The sequence below is a fragment of the Chinchilla lanigera genome, unplaced genomic scaffold (assembly GCF_000276665.1).
Source record: "Chinchilla lanigera isolate Chin_1 unplaced genomic scaffold, ChiLan1.0 scaffold00046, whole genome shotgun sequence".
NCBI classification, from domain to species: domain Eukaryota; kingdom Metazoa; phylum Chordata; class Mammalia; order Rodentia; family Chinchillidae; genus Chinchilla; species Chinchilla lanigera.
Genome location: NW_004955447.1, coordinates 2117145 through 2141727, shown reverse-complemented (window position 1 = coordinate 2141727; position 24583 = coordinate 2117145). Strand labels below are relative to the sequence as shown.

The 24583-nt window shown below is 39.2% G+C and overlaps 1 protein-coding gene across 1 annotated transcript in view; it reads left to right on the top strand.

The window, feature by feature from the left end:
• The first annotated feature begins 354 nt into the window (after nucleotides 1-354).
• Mob1b (MOB kinase activator 1B) overlaps nucleotides 355-24583 on the top strand; it is a 63606-nt gene continuing 39377 nt past the window's right edge. The window contains exon 1 of the mRNA XM_005392774.2: nucleotides 355-405. Coding sequence (XP_005392831.1) covers nucleotides 362-405 — 44 coding nt within the window. The 5' untranslated portion in view covers nucleotides 355-361. The remainder of the gene's footprint in view (nucleotides 406-24583) is intronic.

Here is a 24583-nt window from a genome sequence, read left to right as displayed (position 1 = left end):
ATGAATAGTTTAGAATCCAAAATGAAGGCCACATAGAAATAATCATTATCAAAGCGAAAGGACAAAGTTTTGGTTATGTTACGAGTTTTTTTTTGGTATCTTTTCCTGAATATTATTTTGAACTAATAGAAAGCAGAGACAAAGAAAGAAAGTTCAGGATTTGTGAACAAATATTTTCTTCGAATTCTTGGAAGTGTACGGGGAGGGCTGCTCTAAGTGGATAAGAGCAGAGGAAACAGGGTTAGGGAGAGATAGGGTAGCAAGGTGATGAGTCATGACTTCAGAAGATAGAAGGAAATAATTTTTGATTAAAAAGAGCTTTCACTGTAGCAGGCACTGGCGCAGACCTTGGGTATCGTTTATGACAAGACCTGTACTCTCTTCTTTAGTGGAGTTTTATTTAAGGTCAGTATATTATGTAGTGTGGAAGAAGGTTGTAAGTGCTCGGGAACAGAGTTGAGCAGGGCAAGGAGATTTTTCAGTAGGGAGTCATCACTGCTTTGGCTAATCCACACAGGTACCCAGATCATTTGACATCCTTGTGTAGTCTCTGTACAGATGTTCATGATACATTTACACCTTATGTGTGGGTATAGCTGAGACAAAGTTTTGGTTGTGCTGCACAGTGAGACTCGAAGATGGGGGATAAACTTCATAGGAATTTCACTGACTTTGTGGACTCAAATCTCTAAATATCTTCAGCACCTGCTGTGGGGACTCCAGAGAGGGTGGACTATGTCAGAGTCATCTCTAATGATGCATTACAGTTGGGCCCTGAAGCGCAGGGAGCAATTTAAACTGTTAGAAGTTTTTCTCACAGAAGTGGTTGATATTTGGTGAAAGGTGAATACAAGTTCTCTAAGAGAGCAAGGGAAAATGGAAGAGTTCTGAGGCGTGAAATTGCATGTGAATTGTCCTTTTCCAAGTTAGTGTAAGAAGCTGTAGAATTTTGGAGCTAGGTTGGAGCTATCAGTAACAGCCTATGTACCTTTTTGCTGAAGAGAAAACTGCCAACTTCATGTAGCTAGTCTTTTGCTAGCCTGATTATTGGCTTGGCTACAGTTGGAACTTAGATCTCTTAAACTGGTGGTTTTCCACTCTTGGCATTTTATGTATAGAAAATGCAGAGAAAGTCAGGATAAAACTGACTTCTTAGTATCCATTCAAAAAGTATATTGAGCATTCTCCTTTTTTTGTTTTATTTTATTTATTTATTTATTTTGAGGCAGGGTCTCACTTTGTAGTTCAGGCTAGCTTTGAACTCACTGTGTAGCCCAGGCTGACCTTGAACTCTTGGCAATCCTCCTACCTCAGCCTCCTGTGTGCTGGGATTATAGGTGTGTGCCACTGTGCCCTGCTTCACCTTGTTTCTATAACTTTTAAGTTCTCTTCTAAGTGATGGGACCTACAAAAACAGTTGACTTGGAAAAGAGCACTCTATGAATGTAAGGCTCCTTGGTTTCCCAATATAATTTCCTAATGTAAGGTGAATTGGATGGACCAGAGGTAAAATAAATACAGTTGACTTGTAAGTGGAGTCCTTTAGAAAGAGGAGGTTAGGGATGCGAGTGAATGTGGAGAGGAAGGGAGTACTTACTGAGCACTGTTTGAAGTACCTTTCATTTGTGTTTTATAGCAGTGGCAACATGCAAAACCCAACCAGGATCCTAACCACATCCACGTCTGTCTCCCTTCTTCTGTACCCTTTCTTCTCCCCAACTGTAACATCTTTGGCTTCAAGCAAATGATTTAACTGATTTCAGTGCTTCAGTATCCTCATCTGTAAAATAAATTAATAATAAATAATAAAATAATATCTTGCTAAATGCTTAACGCCAGGCACTGGGTGCTTTAAGCAATTAACTCAGTTCAGTAACCATTAGGAATCGCAGGTTTCAGGCAGAGGGAAACTGGTGAAGAAGTTACATAATTTACTTGAAATCATGTAGCTAATGAATGGTATAGCTTATTTGAGCACTAGACTTCTAGATCCTGGTTTATGCTGCCTTATCTGTAACTGATGAAACTGTGTGTGTGTGTGTGTGTATATATATATATATATTTTAAAGGTGTTATTTATTCACATAGGGTTTTGTTTGCTTTTTGGCAGCACTAGGAATTGAACCCCAGGCCTTCATACCAGGCTACGTCCCCAGTTCTTTTTATTTTGAGGGTGCTTGTTACCCCTCTTCCTCTTTTGTTACACGAGAACCCAAGAAGGCACCATCTCCCTGGACAGCAGATCTGCTGATGCTTTGATCTCGGCCTGCTCACCCTTTACCAAAAGGAACAACACATGCCAGTTTTCTGCTAGTTACCCAGCTGGAGGTGTTGTGGTATACCAGTCCAAACTGATTAAGACAGTGTGGACACTTGGATTCCTATGTTATTTAAAGAACTAGAACCTGCAAGTAGTATTTATTTTGGTGCTTAAGCTGTTCCTGTTTTGGCTGGTAGGAACCCTGTTCATACTGGCTTGTATGTTGTCTTGACTTTTTCCTGTCTTGCTCTGGGTACATCTTCTTTGCTGTCATAAGATATTCCACATTGATCTTACATTTTTTGCCTCAGCCCTGGGGCTGGTCCTTTTGCCTGGAATGTTGGCTCCATTCAATGGAGAATGGTATTTAGAAACCAAAGTCTAAACTGAGTGAGGTGTTTGACACCTGTAATTCTAGCATTCTGGGAGAGCTGGTTTGATCCCAGTGTGGGCAACTTAGCAACTGAGTGAGACCTTGTCTCAAGGGGGTGGGGTGGGGATGTAGCTCAGTGAGAAGGCCCTCAGTTCACTTCTTAGTACCTAAACAAAACAAAACAAAACAAAACACCCTGTGAAAATCTTGATGATCGGTATGCTTATCATTGCAGGCATGTTCTTACCCACAGATTGTCTCGTTGGACACTTTTTCTAGTTGCTTTCCTGATCTCTTGAGGCGAAATGCCCAACATCTGCAACTTAAAGGTCTAGAGCTTTGTTGGGCTCAGAGTTACAATCTGTGGTTTTATGGCTTCAAGACAGAGCCGCATGGCAGAGGGGCCTGGGCAGAGGAAAGCTCCTTGGCAGCCTGGAAGCTGAAGGGAAGGGAGGACCCTGGAGGGAGACTGCCCTTCTAGGTCACGCCCAGTTCCACCTATCCAAGTCAGCTGTGCCACTCCTCGATTGGGGCACCTTCCCCAAGCCTTGCTGAAGAGCATATGAGGCCTTTGGGGGACATTCTGCACCCAAGCCTTAACAACACTGGTAGGAAATAGGTATCACACATTCACATCCAGGGCTAAGATCTGTCAATTGCATATGTTAAATGAATTCATACCATGCCCACCAATGTTAAGCCAACAGCATAGGGTTCATTCTAGCCTTCTTTCTCCATTATTATGTTTTTTGATTCTGTTATTGTTCTTCTCATTTTATCCTTCTCTCCAAGTCTTTTTTTTTTTTTTTTTAGACTAGGTCCAGGCTGGTCTTGAACTCATGAGGTAGCATAGGCTTGTCTTAAACTTGCACTGATCCTCCTGTCTCAGCCTCCTGAGTGCTGGGAACACAGGCATGCACCACCACACCTGGCCTAAGTCTTTTTATTCTCAAATAGAATTTGCTAAGAATAGTTGAATAGTTGTAGTATTGTAGTATTGGGTATTAGGAGAAAAATTTAAGATGTATTCTTTGCAGAAATAGGTAGCCGTATAATTTAGCATAAGCATATAACCTAGTGTAAATGACAAGTATATTAAATAGAAATAGTAGTATTATAAGATACTTTTTCTGGTATATTGGTGTTATAGCTCATGTTTCAGACAGATGAGCAGCAGCATGACCCACTTGCTCTGTAGAGAATTCATTTGTTTGCCACTAAATTTAACTATTGAAGTAGCTCTGTTTAAATGTGGTTATAATTTGCTCAAAATGGCTGGTGCCATTCCCATGAATTCTTCCTCATACCCTGCTGGATATTCAGTAGGCTTTCTTAAACTCTTAGAAATGGCACTTTTGAATCAATGAATAGCAAACAGATTGCACAGTGTAAATTTTTTTTTCAGTAGTGAGGTTTTACTTTAAAGGTATGAAAAGAAAAGAAATATGCTCCACAGAGCCAGTATGGGCCAGTTAAAATTATGAAAAAAAGGCACAGTCTACAGGGTGAGGTGAGCAGATCCATGTGGAAGAGAGCACAGTGGCCATGCATGGTGTTATTTTAAGGTTTATTGTTGTCTGTGTCAGTAACCTATTATTAAGGACTCTGAAGGGACCTAATCAGTCAAGCTTGTTCAGCTCTTATCACTCTTACCTAGTGGTGCTCTGAGAGTGTCTTTCCTCCCCACTGGCTCTTGCTTTGTTTCTCAGGCTGGCTCAAACTCCTGGGCTCCAGTAATCCTGCCTTAGCTTCAAATGTGCATCACCATGTCCAGCTAACTTTTTCAGGAGGTGTGTGTGTATGTATGTGTGTGTATGTAATTGGGGATTTAACTCAGGGGTGCTCCACCCTGAAGCTGTATCCCTCCAGCCCTTTCAGTTTTGGAGGGAGGATGGGGATTGAACCGAGGGTCTTTGCAGTGAGTACCCCTTTTATTTATTTTTATTTTTTACTTTGAGTTTTTTTTTTTTTTTCTCCTAGATGGGGTTTCACTATGTAGTACAGGTTGACCTTGAATTCGGTTATGTAGCCCAGGCTGGCCTTGAACTTACAGTTATCCTCCTGCCGCAGCCTCTTGAATGCTGGGATTACAGGCATGTGCCACTATGCCCAGCTATGCTTTGAAACACAGTCTTTTAAAATCACCAAGTTGCCTAGGCTGGGGTGGAACCTGTTATCTTTGTGCTGCAGTCTGCCAGAGTGCTGGGATTACAGGCATGCACCATCACATCCAACTCCTTTTTATGTTTTCTTTTGGGTCTTACTGAGTTATATAGGCTGGCTTGGAATTTACAATCCTCCTGCCTTAGCCTCCTGAGTAGCTGGGATTACAGGTATGTACCACTGTGCCTGGTCCTTTCTCAGTTTTTTTAGTTGGAAAATGGTATGTCATTCAATATTTAGAAAAATAATTCTGCTTCTGTTTTACAGCAGAAAAAAGCTCTCTTGGCCATCTGTCAGTAGAAAGTACTTCCTATATGAAGGGGATTCCTGTCTCTGTGTAACTATAACCCTTGAGAAGTCTGCATAGGCCCTTAAAATATGGAGCCTCTGTGTCACATAGGAGCATAGATTCAGGTCCTAACTCTTGGATTAGAGTGTGTTTTAATTAGATTCTGAGGTAATCTAAAAGAACCTTCTCATTTCAGAATCTTTACACAACAGTAAATGGCTTGCTATCTGGATATTGATTTAAATGATCTGAAAAGAGGTGAAGAAAAATCTTTGGGATGCAATATAAAGCTATCATTCTTGAGAGAATGTTTGAGGACCCGTACTGGTCCTTAAAATAAGTTCTCTATTGTCTTTGCATACTTGAAATTACTTACGTTTTCTCTTTCTAGACTGTAAGTCTCTTGAGTTAGTTCACCATTATATTTCCTGACCTGTTACTACTAAGTATTTCATGGGAAGTACATTTTATATATGTGTATAATACATCCGTATACAGATTAACTGGAGGTTGTTATGGGGAGAATAGTGGCCAGGAGTCAGGAGACTTCACTTTCAGGTTCTTTGGTTTATTACCAGCAATGTGACCTTGGGGAGATGACAGTATAGTTTCTTATTCTCTGTTTGTATGTCTCCTGGGAGAAAGGAATGCTTATTCCATTGGATTAATGTGAGAACTGAATGACAGAATGTATATAAACAGGAGGGTCTTGTATAAACACAGTTATTATCCTAGTTTGTGACATTTTCAAGCCCAGTGTGTGAACTTTTTCCACATTCCAAATCTCGTTTAGTTATCTTATAAATGCATGGCATTGTACATCACGCAGGAAATATTTATTGGACAACTCCTATGTGGAAAGCAGTGTTAGGTACTGGCAGTTGAGGGAGAAAAATAGGGCTTCAGAAATAGTTAGGATGTGCTCGCTCTGCCCTGAAGAATGTTAAAACTCAACACCCTGGTGTTTCATAGATGTACTCCTTAGTATTTTTAGCTCATTAGATCCAAGTCCACTAATTGATAGGATGATTGAGCATAACACTGGGTTCCACAAACACATCCCGTACTTTTCTACCATAAATTTTTCCTTTGGCATAATAGTGGTCAGCTGTGCATCTCAGTACCTTTGCCTGAGGGATATAGGAAGCAGTCTTTGTTTACCCACTTGGTATGACAAAAGGCAAAGGTGTGTGCGAGTGTCAAAGCAGGATTTTCACCAACATTATGCTCTAACAGGTTTTGCATATGTTTACCTGAGCACCACAGAAGGTGTAATACATCCACCCTTCTCTAGGATGTGGCTTTTTTTTTTTTTTTTGTTTTTCTCCAGTACCAGCAATTGAACTCACAACCTTGCACTTGCCAGGCAGGTGCTGTGCTGATGAGCTAAATCCCCAACCCCTTAGGATTTGTTTTAAAAGAAGTTTTCTTTTGATTTTTCTGTTAGAAGCAGCCCCATTCAGTACAATGGCACATGAAAAACCAGATTTCCAAGTTTTGGAAGAGGTCAAAAGTGAATCATCAGATTACTCATGTATGGATGATGATGATGATCCATTATGGTAGAATACATGCTTTCATAACAGGAGTGGTATGGATGTATGATGATGATGATGATGACGAAGACTTTGACATTGGCCGTGTGAGCCAGAGTTCCTGTGACAGTGAAATAGAGCAAGAATCAACTTATATATACACAGGGAATGCAGACTTCCTTGATTCAGATGACAAAGAAAACAGCAATGTTAGTACATATTAGACTAGAAGAAATGTTGCAAAATGGTCACGCAACCAAATGGAATGATCCAGTATTAGAACTAGGTCTGAAAATATAGAGAAAGTCTTGGCAAGGGTGAAACATATTGGACAGAATGCCAGCACTGCCATTCAGTGTTGGAAATTGTAACAGATTATGTTGGTTACTTTTCTTTTGTTGCTAAGATAAAATATCTGATTCCCAGAATTAAGGAAGGAAAGGTTTATTTTGCACACAGTTTGTAGAGGTTTCAGTCCATACTTGGCTGGCTCCAAGGCAGAGAGAGTGGCACATGGTAGAGGGTAGCAGTTCATGGCAGTGGAAAACAGCAAAAGCAGGAAGACTAAAAGGGGAAGGAGCAGAGAGAGAAGACTCTTTTTGTCCCTTATATTGTATATAGGCTATCTGCTGCAGGGTTGGTGTAGCACTTCACACCCATAATCCCAGCATTGGACCATGACTCATTTACAAACTCTAGAAGCCCATACCCATGACTGTATGAGGCTTTGGGGTGACATGCAGACGTAAACCATAATATTTTGCCCTTCCCTTGGCCCCCCAAAGACTCACGCACATCGCTTTATGTAAAAGGCATTTAGTCCATCTGCAAGTTGCCAACATCCTAACAGTTTGAGTATTGCTGAAAAATCCAAGTCTCAGTTCTCCTCCGAGATCTAAGGCAAACTCTTAGCTCTGAGCCCCTGTACAAATGAAAAGTTAAACACTTCCAACATTGAATGGAGTGAGATAAGCATTACAAAAGGTACAAACAGGGATACAAAGCATTGGGATGAAAGCAAGTCCAAAATCCAGCAGGGCAAGCATTAAGTCCTTTAGTTCCATGTGGAACATCTGAAGCAATCTGTGGTAAGTTGTGAGCTCCAAAGGGCTTGGATGGCTCCACCTCTACAGCACTTCCAGTGGTTGTAGCTCCTGTAGCTTCTCTCCTAGGCCTGTTTTGCTCCCTTCTTACAGCTTTCCTTAGATGATTGACGCTTCTGGCTTTTCCAGCCTTCTGGGTCTCCACTGCACCTTTGGCTTCATAATCACAGCTTTACACACTGCCCTCTCAGGGGCACACTGCTTGGCCTCCCAGACCTCCTGAAATCTGAGTGGAAACCTTCTTAACCCCACAACTCTTGCATTTTGCGTGCATCTAAAACCAGCACCATGTGGATACTACCAAGGTCTGAGACTAGCTGGAGCAGTAGCCAGGCTTCCTCCCCTTTGGGTTGTAGGGATCAAGTGCTTGGATTGCAGAGCACTTTGAATCCAGTTCTGAGGAACAGATTCTTTGTGTCACTGCCATTCTGGAACATGTCACTCTGCAGCTTTCTTCTCAAAGCAAAGTCTGTCACCTTTGTAGTTTTGAGGCTACAAAGGCTGGAGACTTGCTGCTTCTTGTGATGCCCTCAGGCCATCTTTTTGATTCTCTTGTGCCTGCTCAGGAGTGGAGATCTCTTCTGCTCTATCTTTGTAATTCACAGCTTTACTGGAGATTCCTTTCTGGCCAAACTCACATTTTAAAATTTTTATTTTTTTTATTTTAAAGAATAAAAGAAGGATAACATAATAATGGGGGGACTTAGCAAATTACAGACAATGGTAGGAAATTATCAATGGTTATCGTTTTACATATTATTATCTACAAAATAGTTTCTCAGGAAAACAAATAGACAAATAATAGTGAGTTACAGACAAAAGAGGTAGGAGATTATCAAGAGTTGTTGTGCTATACTTTGGTATCTTCAAAGTGGCTTCTAAAGAATATAAATAGAGCTATACATGAGTGACCTATTGAAAAATCATTAACTATTCTCAATGGTTGTTGTAGGAAACACATAATAATAAACATACATTATGAAATAGGATAGGAACATTACAAACTTAACACAGTTATGGATAAATTAGTAGGAAAATATCAATGGCTGCTGTAATATGTGGTGGTATCTTCAAAGTGGTTTCTCAGGAAGACAGAGATATGCAAGAAGGATCTAATAAGTAGTTACAGCCTAAGGGTTGTCAAAAATAGCATATTACCTCCTCACCAGTGACTCCTTTCACTGAGGTATGATGGCTGGAAGGAAGGCCAGGATTGAAAAGAAGGACCAACAGACTTGCACCTGTGACTAGCAGCAGGCTGTTTTCTTGTTCCTGCATAGTCATGATTACCCAGGACTCCTCGATGGAGCTGACGGTCTGGCCAGAGGGAGAAGGCAGAGCATGCCCCAAGCCCTCTCATTCCTGTTGGACTAACTGGTAGCATGGGTCTGAGCTCTGGGGCCTCCACCTCAGAGGGCAGACTGATCTCCAGTGGTCTCCTTTGCATCCAGGGCATGGCCCATGGGGCCTCTTAGGGCAGTTCCTCTTGAGGTAGCCTGGCTTTTAACAGTGGTAGCAGATGAATGCAGTTGTCGAGTTCTTCTTGGAGCCCTGGGACAAACTCACATTTTAAATCATCCTACTGGGTTCTTTGCTCTTGATTTGCAACATAAATCTGACTGAAAGCTTCCAGCAGTAGCTGTGCCACCATCTCAACATTCAATTGCCTTGAAATTTCTTCTGCCAGATTAATTAGTCTGCTGCCTTTTTTTTTTTTTTTTTTTTTTTTGGGTCTTTTTAGAGACAGGGTCTCACTATGCAGTTCACGCTTGAGCTCACTTTGTAGCCCAGGCTGGCCTTGAACTCGCAAGATCTTTCTGCCTCAGCCTCCCGAGTGCTGGGATTATAGGTGTGTGCCACCACGTCTGGCTCTAGTCTGCTGCCCTTAATCTTAGTCTCAGGCAAAGTCTCTGGACATGAGCAAAATGCAGACAAACTTTTTTCCAAGGCATAACATGTATTGTCTGGAGTCCAACAGCTAATACAGTCCTTCTTCCCAGCAGAAACCTTCTGAGTCTGGTTTGTCTGTAGGATTTCTGTCAGCTTTGTGGTCTTCTGAGCTTTGACCAGAATCTCCCATACAGAACAGCCTAAGGTGTTTCAGTGCTACTCTTTTAGGTGCAATCTCTGAACCTTTGCAGTTTCTTCCTACAAGCCATTCCCAAAGGCTTTTGAAGCACATGGTCAGGTATAGTCATAGCAGTGACCCCACTCCTGGCACCAAATTCTGTCTTGATTACTTTTCTTTCATTGCTGAGACAAAATATCCAACACCCAAAATTAAGGAAAGAAAGGTTTATATAGCTTAGTTTGTGGAGGTTTCAGTCCATAATCAGTTGGCTCCAAGGTAGGGTGGTGTGGCACAGGGGCAATAGTTCATTGCCCCAAAAGACAGCAAAAGCAACAAGAGCAAAAAGAGAGGAGGAGAGAAAGAGCAAGCCTCTTTCTTTCTCTTACATTGTGTGCAGGCTACCCATCTCAGGACAGATGTAACACTCACACTCGTAATCTCAGCACTGGACCATGAATCAGTCACAAACTGTAGAAGCCTGCACTCATGACTGCACAAGGCTTTTGGGGGACATCCCGACACAAATCATATCACAGACAAAATGCTACAAGATGCTGTGAAATACACAAAGGCTGAAATACAAATAAAACATTCTGTATGCACCAGTAGCCATACTGAAAAATATATTTATTATAACATCTCACTAGCTGAACTGAAAGCATTCATAGATCTGCTGAACTTAGCAGAGATTTCCGATTGTAATTGCAGGAATACAAATAACATAGAAAAGCGATGAGTCAAAATATGGCATAAAAATTATGCCCTTGTAGATGTGAAGACTGATTGTGCTTTCAGTTTAGAAATTTATCCTGGTTAGGTCCTTATGCATATGGTAATAAACCAGATGATGTTGTAAACAGAGTTGTTGCTCCTCTCTCCCAAACTAATCGGAATGTGACATTCAACAGTTGTTTTATCAGTTTCCAAGTGATGTTACATTTGCTTATAGAGCACAAGTTCTCCAGCAAAGGAACTTTATGCAGTAACAAAGCAGCAATTCCAAATGGAATGTTGCAATTTTAAAACAGAATTCTATAGTGCATTCTTCAGTTTTATGAAAGATTTACATTGACCTCATATATGGCAAAGACAAACTGGTGCTGCTGATGTCAGCATTGCACCACGATGGAAATGTTGATAGGGAAACCTTGACAACATGAAAACCTGAGATGGAAACTTTCTACAACAAAACTGAATGCAGAATGGATATTGCTGAGGTATGCAGCAACTATGATGTCACTCGAAACACAAAGCATTGGCCAGTGTTTTACTTGATTCTAAAGGTGTGGCATAAAGAGTTTGATAGTTTATGAAGAAAATAACAAGTGCAAAATACCACAGTGAAATTTTCTGAGAGGATTGGGACTGGAACTCCTAAGTGATCCTTTACAGCAGGGGAAAACCAAAATGTTTCTGCCCAGGGAACTATGCCAAAAACATTGTGGAGCACAGTGGTGAGCTGATAAGTCAGGCACAGCATCCCAAAGACGTACTGCAACAACAAGAAAACAAAAAAGATGTCAGCTGTGACCTACAAGAAAGGACAGAAAAACAAAACGTGTGCTATCAGTGTAAGCAATACTTGTGTATGGACCATGCTGTTGTCATGTGTGAAGACTGTCTTAGGTGTGATAACTGAAGTAAATAATTTTTTTGTAGAGTTCTGTTGTTGTTTTCACTATAGTTCATATAGGAATTTATTTCTGTTGTTATTTTTTAGATTTCGTACACCAAAAACCAGTTGATAGTGTTAATTTTGATGCTTTTTTATAAGTAATAAATACTAAAAATTTAATACTTTATATTTTTGGTATTTTTTTCCTGTTAAGTACTCATTGTTTAATATAATAAAAACTCATAAAGTTAAAATTAATAACTCATCAATAACTGTCCTAAAGAATAAACATGAGCCTTACACACACAATAATGCACCTTTATAGCAAAATTAGCCCTGGTTAAACAGACTGGTAAAAGTCATTCCATCTTTGCTTTCAGTTCCAGAATAGTCTACATCCATAGGTGGCACTAACTCCTGAAAGGAATCTGTGATGTAAATTGAGGTGCTTTCTAATTTTGAGATTAAGTTTTCTTAGGCTTATTAATTCACTTATTCATTTACTTTATATTTTCCAAATTTTTGTTGTTTTCTATTATTATATGTTATGGGGTTATGATTTTTTTAAAAATTCAGGTTACACTGGATGTGGAGGCACATGCCTGTAATTCTAGCTACTTAGAAAACTGAAACAAGAGGGCTGGGGATTTAGCTCAGCAGCACAGCACCTGCCCGGCAAGTGCAAGGTCGTGAGTTCAATCCCCAGTACTGGAAAAAAACAGGAAAAAAAAAAAAAAAAAAAAAAAAGACCGAAAACTGAGACAAGAGAGTTGCAAGTTTAAGCCTAACCTGAGCAATTTAGTGAAACTCTCTCAAAATAAAATTACAAGGCTGGAGGTATAGTTATGTGGTGAGACACCTTTGGGGCTATTCCAACAAAAAGAAATCACTTTTAGTAAGAAATGGGGTTATTGTGTATTTTCATCCCTAATTCAGTTTTACCATTTTAGCTTATCAGTCTTAAAAATAGTTCTCTTATAAGTACTAATTCATGTAATTACCATCTTGTGTCAAGGATACACAAATATGTTGTGTTTAAGTGCAAAGAAACTATGTTATTTGTTGATCTAGTGTTGATTTTTGAATTATTTTTGTTACTACAGTGTATTAATAGTGACTCTGTCCATTTTCCAGCTAACACTTTCACTACTCTTAACATTTTTACAAGAACAGAGAATAGTCCTAGATTTGAACTGCAAACACCTATCTTGAACTGTGGTCCCTTCCCCTCCCCTCCCTTTTCCCCCTCCCTGCTGCCCTCTCCCCTCACTGTTCCCCTTTCCTCTGCTCCCCTCCCCTCCCCCCTGTATCCTATCCTGTCCTGTGTCCCATGCCCGTGGGGGACTCAAACTTCCAGATCCTCAGTGTCACCTCCCACAGGGCTAGGATTACAGGCCTGCACCACCCTGCCTGGTTTATCATGGTTCTTAACGTGGCTGTGTTAGGTAACCTAGAATCAGTATTGCTGTCAGTTAAATGTCTTTGACATCTGATTGTCAGTAAATGAATAATTTTTATTTCTAGATCAATAAAAAAGGTTAGGTCATTGTAGTAGCATGAATTGGCCTTTAAAAGTATCTGAGCTTTGAATTTGGTTCACCAAATAGAACAATTATGTTTTATTTTACTGTAACTGCAATAGTAGACATTGACTACCACATGAATGTTGTTTAACTTTGTAATTGTAATTATCAAATCTCTCCTGACCACTTTTTCTGTTTCTTAATGAATGAATTGATTTGAAATTCCATTTTAAGATATGAAACGTAGTCATAGTACCATGGTTTAATTTCTTCTTACTCTGTAATTATCTACTGGAAGCTATAGAATTGGTTCTTTCTCCTCCTTTCTGTCCTTTTTTGGATCCTGACGTTTCTCTTTGGTAGCTTTTTATTCAGATGAAAACTTAATACCTTTAATGTTTCACTACAGAGATCACAGATTATTTGGTACTTTTTATTTTATTATGATAAAACTTGATTGATAAGTATCCTTTAGAGAGTGAATGATTTGATGTTACTCCCTATCATAGGAATTTTGTTTTTTGATTGTTGCTATTTTTTGAGACAAGGTGTAGTATGTAGCGCAGGCTGTCCTTGAATTCAAGGCTGTCCTCCTGACTCATCCTCCCCAGTACTGGGATTGGAGGCACGTGCCTCCATGCTTGGCAACATTGCTTTTAAGAAAAGAAATAAACCTATTTCTTGAGACATTTAATCTTTTTTTAAAAATTTTTTTTTATTTTTAAAAATTTATTTAAAAGAGTAAAAGGAGGATAACATAGTAATGGGGGGATTTACTGAATTACAGACAAAGTGGTAGGATATTATCAATGGTTGTTATTTTATCTATTGGTATCTTCAAGATAGTTTCTCAGGAAAACAGACAAATAATAGTGAGTTACAGACAATAATGGTAGGAAATTATCAATGGTGGTTGTACTATATCTTGGTTTCTCCAAAGTGGTCTCTAGGAAAAACAAATTGAGCTATACATGAGTGATCAGTCAAATAGTCATTGACTATTCTCAATGATTATTGTTGAAAACACATAGAAACAAACATACATCCATTTAAGAAATAGCATAGGAACAATACAAACATTACAGAGTTATGGACAGATTGGGAGAAAATCATCAATGGCTGCTGCAATACATGTTGGCATCCTTAAAGTGGTTTCTCAGGAAAACAAAGATATGTGAGAAAGATCCAACAAGTAGTTACAGGCCAAAGGTTGTGAAAAATAGCAGATTACCTCCTCATCAGTGACTCTTTTCACTGAGGTGTGACAGCTGGAAGGAAGGCCAGGATTGAAAAGAAGGACCAAGAAACCAGCACCAGTGTCCAGCAACGGGCCGTCCACTTTTTTCTCCATACTCATGATTTTGCGGGGCTCCTCCTTCTCCACGAAGGTGGTTCTACAGAATCTGAATATTGGGCACCCATGTAATCCATGAAGTCTCCGTGCAGACCTCTCCGGAGCTCCACTCGCTCCTCCACTGCAACCTGTACAGTTAGGGGAAGAATGGCCTCCAGGGGGTCTCCCTGGGTATTGCACCAAGATCCTCCTGGTTTCCAGCTCCTGAATGGCTCCCTTGTCCCCAGTCAGCTCAATCTCTGAGTCGTTGGGCGTCGGTGCTCTCATGTTCTCCGAGTCCTTGTTCAGCAGCTGCTCCTCTGCTGACTCCTGACCTTTCTGGCTCTCAAGGGCAGGGCCAAGAGCTGAGCGACCCGATGTGTGGCATGCTTTCCCAGAGGTTTCTCCATGTTGGGATGGTTCACGCACGTCTCTGGGCGGGCCTATTGTGTTGGTGCTTCTTTGTGGCATGGCAGTTCTCAAACTCGCGGCGGCGGCCAGCCTCAGGGCCGGTGCACATCTCCGTGCCACTTCTGTGGTGCCTGCTGCCTGCTTTTCCAGGTGCCTGTGTGGCGGGGCTGCACCGGGCCTGCCCCAGGCCTACGAGGGCCAGCGCACCCCAGCTGTGTGGCCTCCCTTCCCCAGGGAGGTGCCTGGGCAATTTCTTAATGATAGGCATGCTTTCCGGGGTGAGATGGAATCTCAGAATTGTTTTTGTTTGCATTTCTTGAAAGACCAATGATGTTGAACATTTTTCATGTATTTATTTGCCATTTGTATTTCTTTATCTGAGAAGTGTGTATTCATCTCAGGTGCCCGTTTTTGGATTGGGTCTTTGAATTTGGGGGGCCTGATTTTAGTTAATTCTTTTTATGTCCAAGGGACAGTGGGCTAAAATTTTTTTCCAATTTGTGGGTTTTCTTTTTACTCTGCTGGTGATTTCTTTACATGTGCAAAAACTTTTCAATAAGATGAGATCCCAGTTGTCGATTCTTTGAAGTATTTCATGTGTAGTTTGGTTTTTATTCATGAACTCTCTGCCTACCCCTATGTCTTCCAAGATTTTTACTACTTTCTCTTCCAGTAGATTGTGTTTCTATTTTGATATTTAGATCTTTAGTCCCTTTTGACTTTAGTTTGGTGCCTGGTGATAAACATGGGTCTAGTTTCATTTTTCAGCTTGTGGTGAGCTTGATTTTTCCAATACCATTTATTAAAGTGGCTATCCTTCTAGAGAACTTATTTGACCCCTTTATCAAAGATAAGGTGGCTGAGTGTGTTTGTGGATGTGACTTCATCTTCCAGTCTGTTTCATTGATCCTCAGGTCTGTTTTTTTTGCCAATACCATGCTGATTTTATCACAGTAGCTTTGTAGTATAATTTCAAGTCAGGGATTGTGATGCCTCCTGCGTTGTCTTTGTTGCCCAGGATTGCTTTTGCTATTCTGGGTCTCTTCTGGTTTCAGATGAATTTTAGGATTGTTTCCCTTAGATCTGTGAGGTATACTAATGGTATTTTAATTGGGAGTGCATTGAATCTGTACAGTAATATGGGGGTATGGCCATTTCCACAATGTTGGTTCTTCCTATCTATAAGCAAGGATTATCTTTCCATTTTTTGAAATCTTTGATCTCTTTTTTCAGAGTACTGTGGTTTTCACTGTATAGATCTCTTGCTTCTTTTGTTAGATTGATTCCTAAGTATTTCAAGTTTTTGAATGCTGTTGTGAAAGGTATGGTTTCCTTAATTTCTCTGTCAGTGTGTTTGTTTGTGTACAGGAAGGCTATTGATTTTTGAGTGTTGACTTTGTATCCAGCTATGTTACTGAATTTGTTGCTTAATTTTAGGAGTGTTTTGGTGGAGTTTTTGGGGTCTTCCATGTAGAGTATCATGTCATGTGCAAATAATGATAATGCCACTTCTTTTCCAATCCTTATTTCTTTTATTTTTCTGTCTTGTCCAATTACTCTGGCTAATGTTTCCAGAATGATGTTGAATAGGAGTGGTGACAGTGGATGTCCTTGTCTTATTCCTGATTTTAAAGTGAAAGCTTTCAGTTTTTGTCCGAGTAGTATGATGTTGGCTGTTGATTTGTCACAGATGGCTTTTTATCAGATTGAGGTAAAGACCATCTATTTCAATTTTCTGTAGGTTTTTTTTTTTTATCATGAATGAGTGTTGGACTTTGTCAAAAGCTTTTTCTACATCAGTTAAAGTGATCATGTGGTTTTTGTCTTTGGCTCTGTTGATATGATGTATTACATTTATTGATTTGCATATATTTAACCATCCCTGTATCCCTGGGATGAATCTTACTTGGTCATGGTGTAGAATTTTCTTGATGATTTTCTGTATTCTTTATTTTTTTTCTGGTACCAGGAATTGAACTCATGAACTCACGACCTCAGGCTTGCCAGGCAGGTGCTGTGCCCCCAGCCCTGATTTTCTGTATTCTGTTTGCTAGTATTTTATTGAGTATCTTTACAACAATGTTTTTAGGGAGATTGGCGTGTAGTTCTCTTTTTTGGTTGGGTCTTTCTCTGGTTTTGGTATCAGTATAATACTTGCCTCCAAAAATGAGTTAGGGAGAATTGCTTCCTTTTCAATTTCATGGAAGGGTTTGAGGAATGTTGGCAATAATCTTCTCTAAATTTCTTGTAGAATTCATCTCTGAATCCATCAGGACCTGGGCTTTTCTTTGTTGGTAGGTTTTTAATCATGTTTTCAATTTCATTAATTGCTACTGGTTTATTCAGGATTTTTATATCTTCTTGGTTCAACTTCGGTAATTCGTATGTATTTAGGAATCTGTCCATTTCTTGTGTGTTTTCCATCCTGTGAGAGTAAATATTTTCTAAGTAATTGTTGATGATCTAAATTTCAATACTTTTCATTTCACTCTTTTCATTTCACCCTTTTCATTCCTTATTGCATGGATTTGAGTTTTTTCTTTCCTTTTTTTTTTTTTTTGGTTTTTCTCTGGTACCGGGAACCGAACTCACGACCTTGCGCTTGCCAGGCAGGTGCTTTTGCCACTGAGCTAAATCCCCAGCCCTTCTTTCCTTTTTTAAAATAAGGTTGGCTAGGGGTTTATCAATTTTATTTATTCGTTCAAAGAACCACCAGTTTGATTCATTAATTCTTTGTATTATTTTCTTGGTCTCCATTGTGTTAATTGCTGCTCTGATCTTTATAATTTCCTCCCTTCTTTGGGCTTTGGGCTTGACTTGTTCTTTTTTTTTCTAAAAATTTGAGGTTCAGCATTAGGCTATTTATGTGTTCTCATTCTGTTTTCCTGAAGTGTGAGTTCACCACTATGAACTTTCCTCTGGGGACTCCTTTCAGTGCATCCCACAGATTCTGGTAAGTTGTATTTACATTTTGTTTGTTTGTAAATATTGTTTAATTTCTTCTTTAATTTCATCTGTGTCCCATTGGTTGTTCAGAAGGCTGTTATTTAATTTCCATGTGTTTATGGAGTTTTTGTGGTTCCTTTTATCATTAATTTCCAATTTCATTACAGTGTGTTCAGATAATATGCATGGGATAATTTCAATTCCTTTGCATTTAGTTAAGCATGTTCTATGGGCTAGTATGTGGTCTATTTAAGAGAACATTCTGTGTGAAGCTGAGAAGAATATGTATTCTTATATTGTGGGGTGCAACACTGTGAATGTCTTTGAAGTCCATTTGTTCACAAGTTTTGTTGAGTTCTGTTATTTCTTTGTTGATTTTTTTTGTCCAGTTGACCTATCTCTTTGTGTCAGTGGGGTTTTAAATTCCCCATTACAGTAGTGTTATTAGTTATTTGGGTTTCATGTCTATTAAGATTTGTATTATATAGTTAGTTGCTCTTGCATTTGGTACATAGATATTTCTGAATGTTATCTCTTCCTCTTAAAGTTTTCCCCTAACAAGTATATAGTGACCTTCTTTATCTCTTTTGATTATTCTTGGTTTGAAGTTCACGTTGTCTGCAAACAGAATAGCTATCCTTGCTTTTTTCTGGGTTCCTGTCGCATGGAGGGTTGTTTCCCATCCTTTGACTTTCAGTCTATGCATTTCTTTTTGAGTTAAATGTGTTTCTTGTATATAGCATATAGTTGGATTTTGTTTCGTGATCCACTCTGCCAGTCTGTTTCTTTTGATTGGTGAATTGAAGATGTTTACATTAATGGTTATAACTGACGTGTGTTGGCTTATTTTTGTCATGTTATTTACCTGCTGTTGGTTTCCTACCTTTATTCTCTGTTTAATTGCTTGCTGTACTTGGTGGTTCCTTTCTATTGTTGTTCTTGAAATTGTGGTCATTTTTTATCTCTTTCTAGACTATCTTTTAGTAGTCTTTGTAGGGTTGGTTTGGCGTACATGAAGTTTTTCAGTTATTCTTTGTCATGGGAATCTTTTATTTCTCCATTAAATTTGATGGATAGTTTTGCAGGATACAGCAGTCTGGGTTGGACGTTTTGTTTTAGGACCTGGAATACTTCAAGCTCTTCTTGATTTGATGGTTTGTGTTGAGAAATCTGATGTGATTCTCATGGGCTTTCCTTTATATGTGTTCTGTTTCTTTTCTCTAACACCTTTTAATATTCTGTTCTTTTGCCAGATTTCTGGGATCTCGATTATTATATGTCTAGGTGTAGTTTTTGGTTCTTGGGAGTAAACCCAGGGCCTTTATACTTAGCTACATCCCCAGCTCAGTAAGTTGCTAAGGTGCACAGGCTGAACTCAGACTTGTGATTCTCTTGCCTCAGCCTCCCAGGGTGCAGTTCTATGCCACCATGCCCAACATAGGGCAGGTATTCTTTTTTTAAAATATTTTTTTTACTGTACAGAGAAAAAATAGAACTTCAAAACAAGATAGTAGGAGGGTAACAATGTTTAATACATTGCATATTATCTTTCAATTAGTTATTAAGAGTATAAGATGTAGGCATTTAATTGTCCAAACAATATTAGCACAAGCCTTCTTTTCAGTGAACTAAGAGAAATTAGTTGTTTAACTATCGTGTGTGTGTGTGTGTGTGTGTGTGTGTATAATACAGTATATATATATATATATATATATATATATATATAATATATATAAACTTTTGTCTTTCCCTTCTTTAGGGCCAGTGTTCTTTATTGGGGTTTTTAAATGTATTTTATTTTACCACTTCCCTCAATTCCTGTGTGTAAAATATCATGTGTTTTATATCTTTGGAGAGAAAATTCATTTTGTCTTTCAGTTTATCAAGGGCTCAAAAAAGTTAATAATTAGAGGCAGAGAGGTCTGTTATGAAAGATTTTATGAGCATTTTGAGAGGTATTTTTTACATAGTATCTTGATTACTTTCTCACTGCTGAGACAAAAATACCTGACACACAAAGCTAAAGGAGGTGTGAGTTATTTTAGCTTACCATTTTGTTGTTGTTGTTTGAGACAGTGTCTTGCTCTGTATTTCAGGCTGGTCCTGAACTCACTCATAGCCCAGGCTGATTTTGAACTCATGGGGATCCTCTTGTCTCAGTCTTTTGAGTGCTGGGCTTAGAGATAGATATGTGCTACCATGCCCAGCTAACTCAGTGTGTAGAGGTTTTAGCTCAGAGTTGGCTGGCTCCAAGACTGATGTGGCAGAGGGCAGACAGTTCATGCCAGGGCAGGCCAGAAGGCAGCAGGTAGCAAACAACAGCAGCAAGCCTCCCTTTCCGTTATATATCCCATCAGGCTACCAGCCTTTTGCACCCTGGGTGAGGTTTACCATTACTCACACCCAGAACCGTGCTAACCCAATGAAGTACTGAGGTTTCAAGTGTGCAATTTGATTAAACAAACATACTCACTTGTGTAACCCACATCCCTTTCAAGCCCTTGAATAGTTTGATTACCTCAAGAGGTGTTTTACTTTTAAAAATAAAACCAAAGGACATCTTTTGGGTGTTTGATATAAGTATGCACTTTGCTTCACCATGATCTAAGTATACCATTAATGAAAAGAGTAGTTCACCTTTTATGGAAGAAGAACAAGCATTTGAGCTCTTGCTGTCTCCACTTGCTGCTAGTTTTTCCCATTGGATAACAGAACTGCTTTACCTGTGATGATCTTTTAGGTGAGCAAGGAACTGGAATGACATCTACTGCCTCTGCTCCTTCATCCTTAAGGTTAATACTGTTCACTGCTTACATACTGCTGAGTAAACTGCTAATGTAAGATAGTGAAAGAGCTTTAATGAACTTTCCTAAAGATTGGTCAGTGTCTTGGTTACTTTTCTCTCCTTGCTGAGACAAAATACCCAACACCCAAAATTAAGGAAGGAAAGGTTTATTTAGCTTACAGTTTGTGGAGGTTTCAGTCCATACTTGACTGGCTCCAAGGCAGAGTGGCACATGGCAGAGGGCAAAAGTTCATGGCGTAAGAAAACAGCAAAGGCAAAAAGAGCAAAAGGGAGGAGTGGCAGCAAGCATCCTCTTTCCCTCCCTTAAATTGTATGCAAACTGCCCACCCCAGGGTGGATGTAGCTCTCACTTCCATAATCCCAGCATTAGACTGTGGATCAATCAAATATCTAGAAGCCCATCCCATGACTGCATGAGGATTTGGGGGGACATGCAGACACAAACCATAACAGTCATGGTGTAGTAACTTAAAAAAATCAGTAATTATTATCATTTATTACATTACAAGGTAGCTTCTCAAAAAGCCCCCAAACAAATAAAGACTTATAGGACCTGCTTCTAAATTGTACATGGGCATAGACAAGACAGATGAGTTCATACAGTTCTTATTTGGTAACTATAGTAGCAGAAGACGTGTAGAGTACAGCAATACTTGCAGGAAGGAGAGGTTAATTTGATGGGAATAGCCAAGGAAGGGTATTTTCTTTGAGAAGGCTATCAGTAGGTTTATGTCATGAAAATTGATTGAATCAGTTGTATCTGTTTTTCCTCTATGAGTGCCATTAATTGTCCTTCAAATGGCTGGAGACTAATCCAGATTTTGGGGGGCCTCTTTGAGAAAATGAATAAAACATGATAAAAAGGGCTGGGGATTTAGCTCAGCGGCAAAAGCGCCTGCCTGGCAAGCGCAAGGTCGTGAGTTCGGTTCCTGGTACCGGAGAAAAAAAAAAAAAAAAAAAAAAAAAAAAAAACATGATAAAAAAAAATTAGGTAGGAAAAGGCATGTTTAGAATGAGAAAATGACAAGTTACAAAGTTAATAAAAGTGGCAAGATCTGTCAACTGACAAAATATAGAAACATTTTTATTAGTCAACCACCTGATACCTAATATTTTTCATAAATGTACATGGGCATAGACAAGACAGATGAGTTCATACAGTTTTGTTGTTTTGAGACAGGGTCTTTGCAGTGCTAGTGCAGGCTGCCTTGAACTTGTGGCAATCCTCTGTCTCTGTCTCCCGAGTGCTGGGATTATAGGCATGTGCCCCCATGCCCAGCTTGCTCTTTTACCTTTTTATTATTTCTTATGTCAATGATTTAGTAAAATACATAGGATCGCTTCTTTCTTTCCTTTTTTTATTCTATTTTTTTAATTTTTAAATTATTTTTAAATTTTATTTTTATTTTTTCTTTATTTTACTTTATTTTATATTTATTTGTTTATTTACTCTTTTATTTTTTATTTTTGAGGGGCATTGAAGCCAGGGACTTCACACCAGGTTTCATTGCCAGTCCTTACTGATTTGTTGATTGATAGACAAAGTCTCACTAAATGCCTGGGCTGGGCTTGAATTTCAAATCCTCCTGTGTCAGCCTCCGAATCTACTGGGATTATAAACATGCACCACCAGGCCTGTCTAAGGATTGATATTTTCTTTCTTTTTTTTTTTTAGGATCGATATTTTCCACAGAGTAAAAGGATTATATCTTTTCCTTTAGTATGGTAGATCAAGATGTTATTGTTAATGATAGAGTGGAAAAGTTTGAGATCTACAACTTATTGGTAATATAACATTTTAAGATTGCTGCTAAGTTTGAGGAAAACCCTCAAATTTTTCCATACATGAACTGCAATGTTCCTACATGCTTCAGTGCCAGTGCCCTGTGGAGCTTATAGAGTATTAGATGACTCTTGTCCTACCCGTTGGTGTTCTACCAGATAAGACAGCACACTGGATAGCAGGAAGATTTTTGGAAGTTATTCCTGTGTCCAGAGTAGCAATGGTCTAAGCTTACATGGAAGTGATTGCATACTGTGTGGACCCTAAAATAAGTCTATACTCACCTCATTTTTCTCAACTAAATAACTGGAATATTTCACTGCGCAAGTAGGAATTATGATGGGGATGAAACCAGAACAGTGTTCTTAACTAATTGCCCATGTGTTTTTTTTGTGGCAACGTACAACTATGGGAACAGATTGTTAGAGCTCCATTCAGTGCCCCTTTCTAATACTTTGTTATTGAGGGTCCCTGGAGGTTAATCTCTTGGTGTCTTGATAAACTCAATTCTGCAGTCTTGCACTCAGACTCCGTTTGTTTAGTTGTACTGCTGAAATGTTAGTTTAAAATATAAGATGTATATTACTAGTGAGTGTGTGCTACAGAGAAGTAGTGGTGAACCTATGGCATGCATATTGTTTGTTTTTAAGACAAAAGATGTTAATGTATGCATTATTGTTTTTAAAACTGAAACCTCAGTATTCAGGTTTCATTGCAGTGTTGGCACTTTACAATAAATAAGTGGGTTTTGAGTTGCAGTTTGGCACTTGGCCTCTAAAAGATTTGCCATTCCTGCTATATACTGTACTACTTATATCTGTCACTTTTAGCCCTAGAAAGTAAAAAGAAGTTCAAGTAAAGCTGCAAAGAAATTTTAGTAAATGTCACAGTATTTGCTGTACTTTCACATTTTAGTCCTTTATCAGCTTAATAACCATCGAAGATCTGTTCTGACCTAGTCCTCTATGGCTGTGGAGATAGAGTGACAGTCTTTGCCTTGCAGAAAATCCCGGTACATTGTAAAGTGGACGTATTACCCAGACAAGTCATCCTTACTCATCAGAGGATATCAGGGAAGCTTCAAAGGAGAGTGAGTGGTTTGTTCTCTGAGGATAACTAGACATTATCTGATGAAAAAAGAAATTTCAGTTCAAGTTGTTTGGGATATAGAGGAATTCACTCTTTGGTGTTTGTTTGTTTTAACCAGGCTGGCTTCTTTAAGAATTCAACTTTTAAAGCATTTAGACTACAAAACTGCATTGATTATATTATTAATTAATTTTTTGAGACAGGGTCTCACTGTGTAGTTTATTTAGGCTGGCCTTGAACTCACTTATATAGCCCAGGCTGGCATCAAATTCACAGTGACCCTCTTGCCTCAGCCTCCGGAGTGCTGGGATTACAGGTGTGCTGTGCCATCACACCAGGCTATCATTGATTATATATTAAATGTCTGTTGTGTTACTGCTTCCTATTTGTAGGCAAATGCTAGGCTACAAAAACTGGGTTAACCTTTTTCTAGAGTTAAGTTGAGATCTGTAGAAGATTGTTCCAGTACTGCCAAGGTTGCAGACAGTCTTTTATTGTACCCATCTAATGGCCTGTGGTTTTGGATTGTATGTAAGGGGAGATTCTGTTCTAGAAGTTACCCTTTTTTATTTCAAGGGAATACTTTTTTCTTTAACTAGTGGCAAAGTTTTTCAAGAAAGTAAAAATGAAGGGTGGGAGAGAAAGTGGCTTTCCAGAGCAAGCTTGGACTGAATGAGTAGAAAAACAGGGTAAGAGTAAAGGTAAAAGTACATGCTACATCTGGGAAACACAATGTGGGCTATTGTGGAAAGCTATGATGGCAGTGGCTTATAGTGGCTGCTTTTTAGGCTGTCCATGTCTCGAGGAAACCTGTGGGAATGTTTGCATCCAGGTACTGTGAGGCAGTTCAGAGATCCTATGCCCAAGGCTGTCATGTCTAGCCATTGAAGGAAGTACGTATTTTTAAAGTAGGGTTAAAGTTAACTGTATAGTCTGCAGGGAAACTACAGTTTACTCAGCTACTTTGGTATAAAAGCCACCCCTCACCCTATGCCTACCCCAAAAGCATGCACATGAGGTTAGGGATAGATTTGCTTAGAATTGCTAAGATGTCTTACTTAGGTGGTTTTACATTTTTTAATTTGGAGATGGTGTCTCACTAAGTCACTAAGTTGCCTAGGCTGGACTTGAACATTCCCCCTGATTTCAGCCAGCCAGTCCTTTTCTTTTCTTTTCTTTTCTTTTCTTTTCTTTTCTTTTCCTTTCCTTTCCTTTCCTTTCCTTTCCTTTCCTTTCCTTTCCTTTCCTTTCCTTTCCTTTCCTTTCCTTTCCTTTCCTTTCCT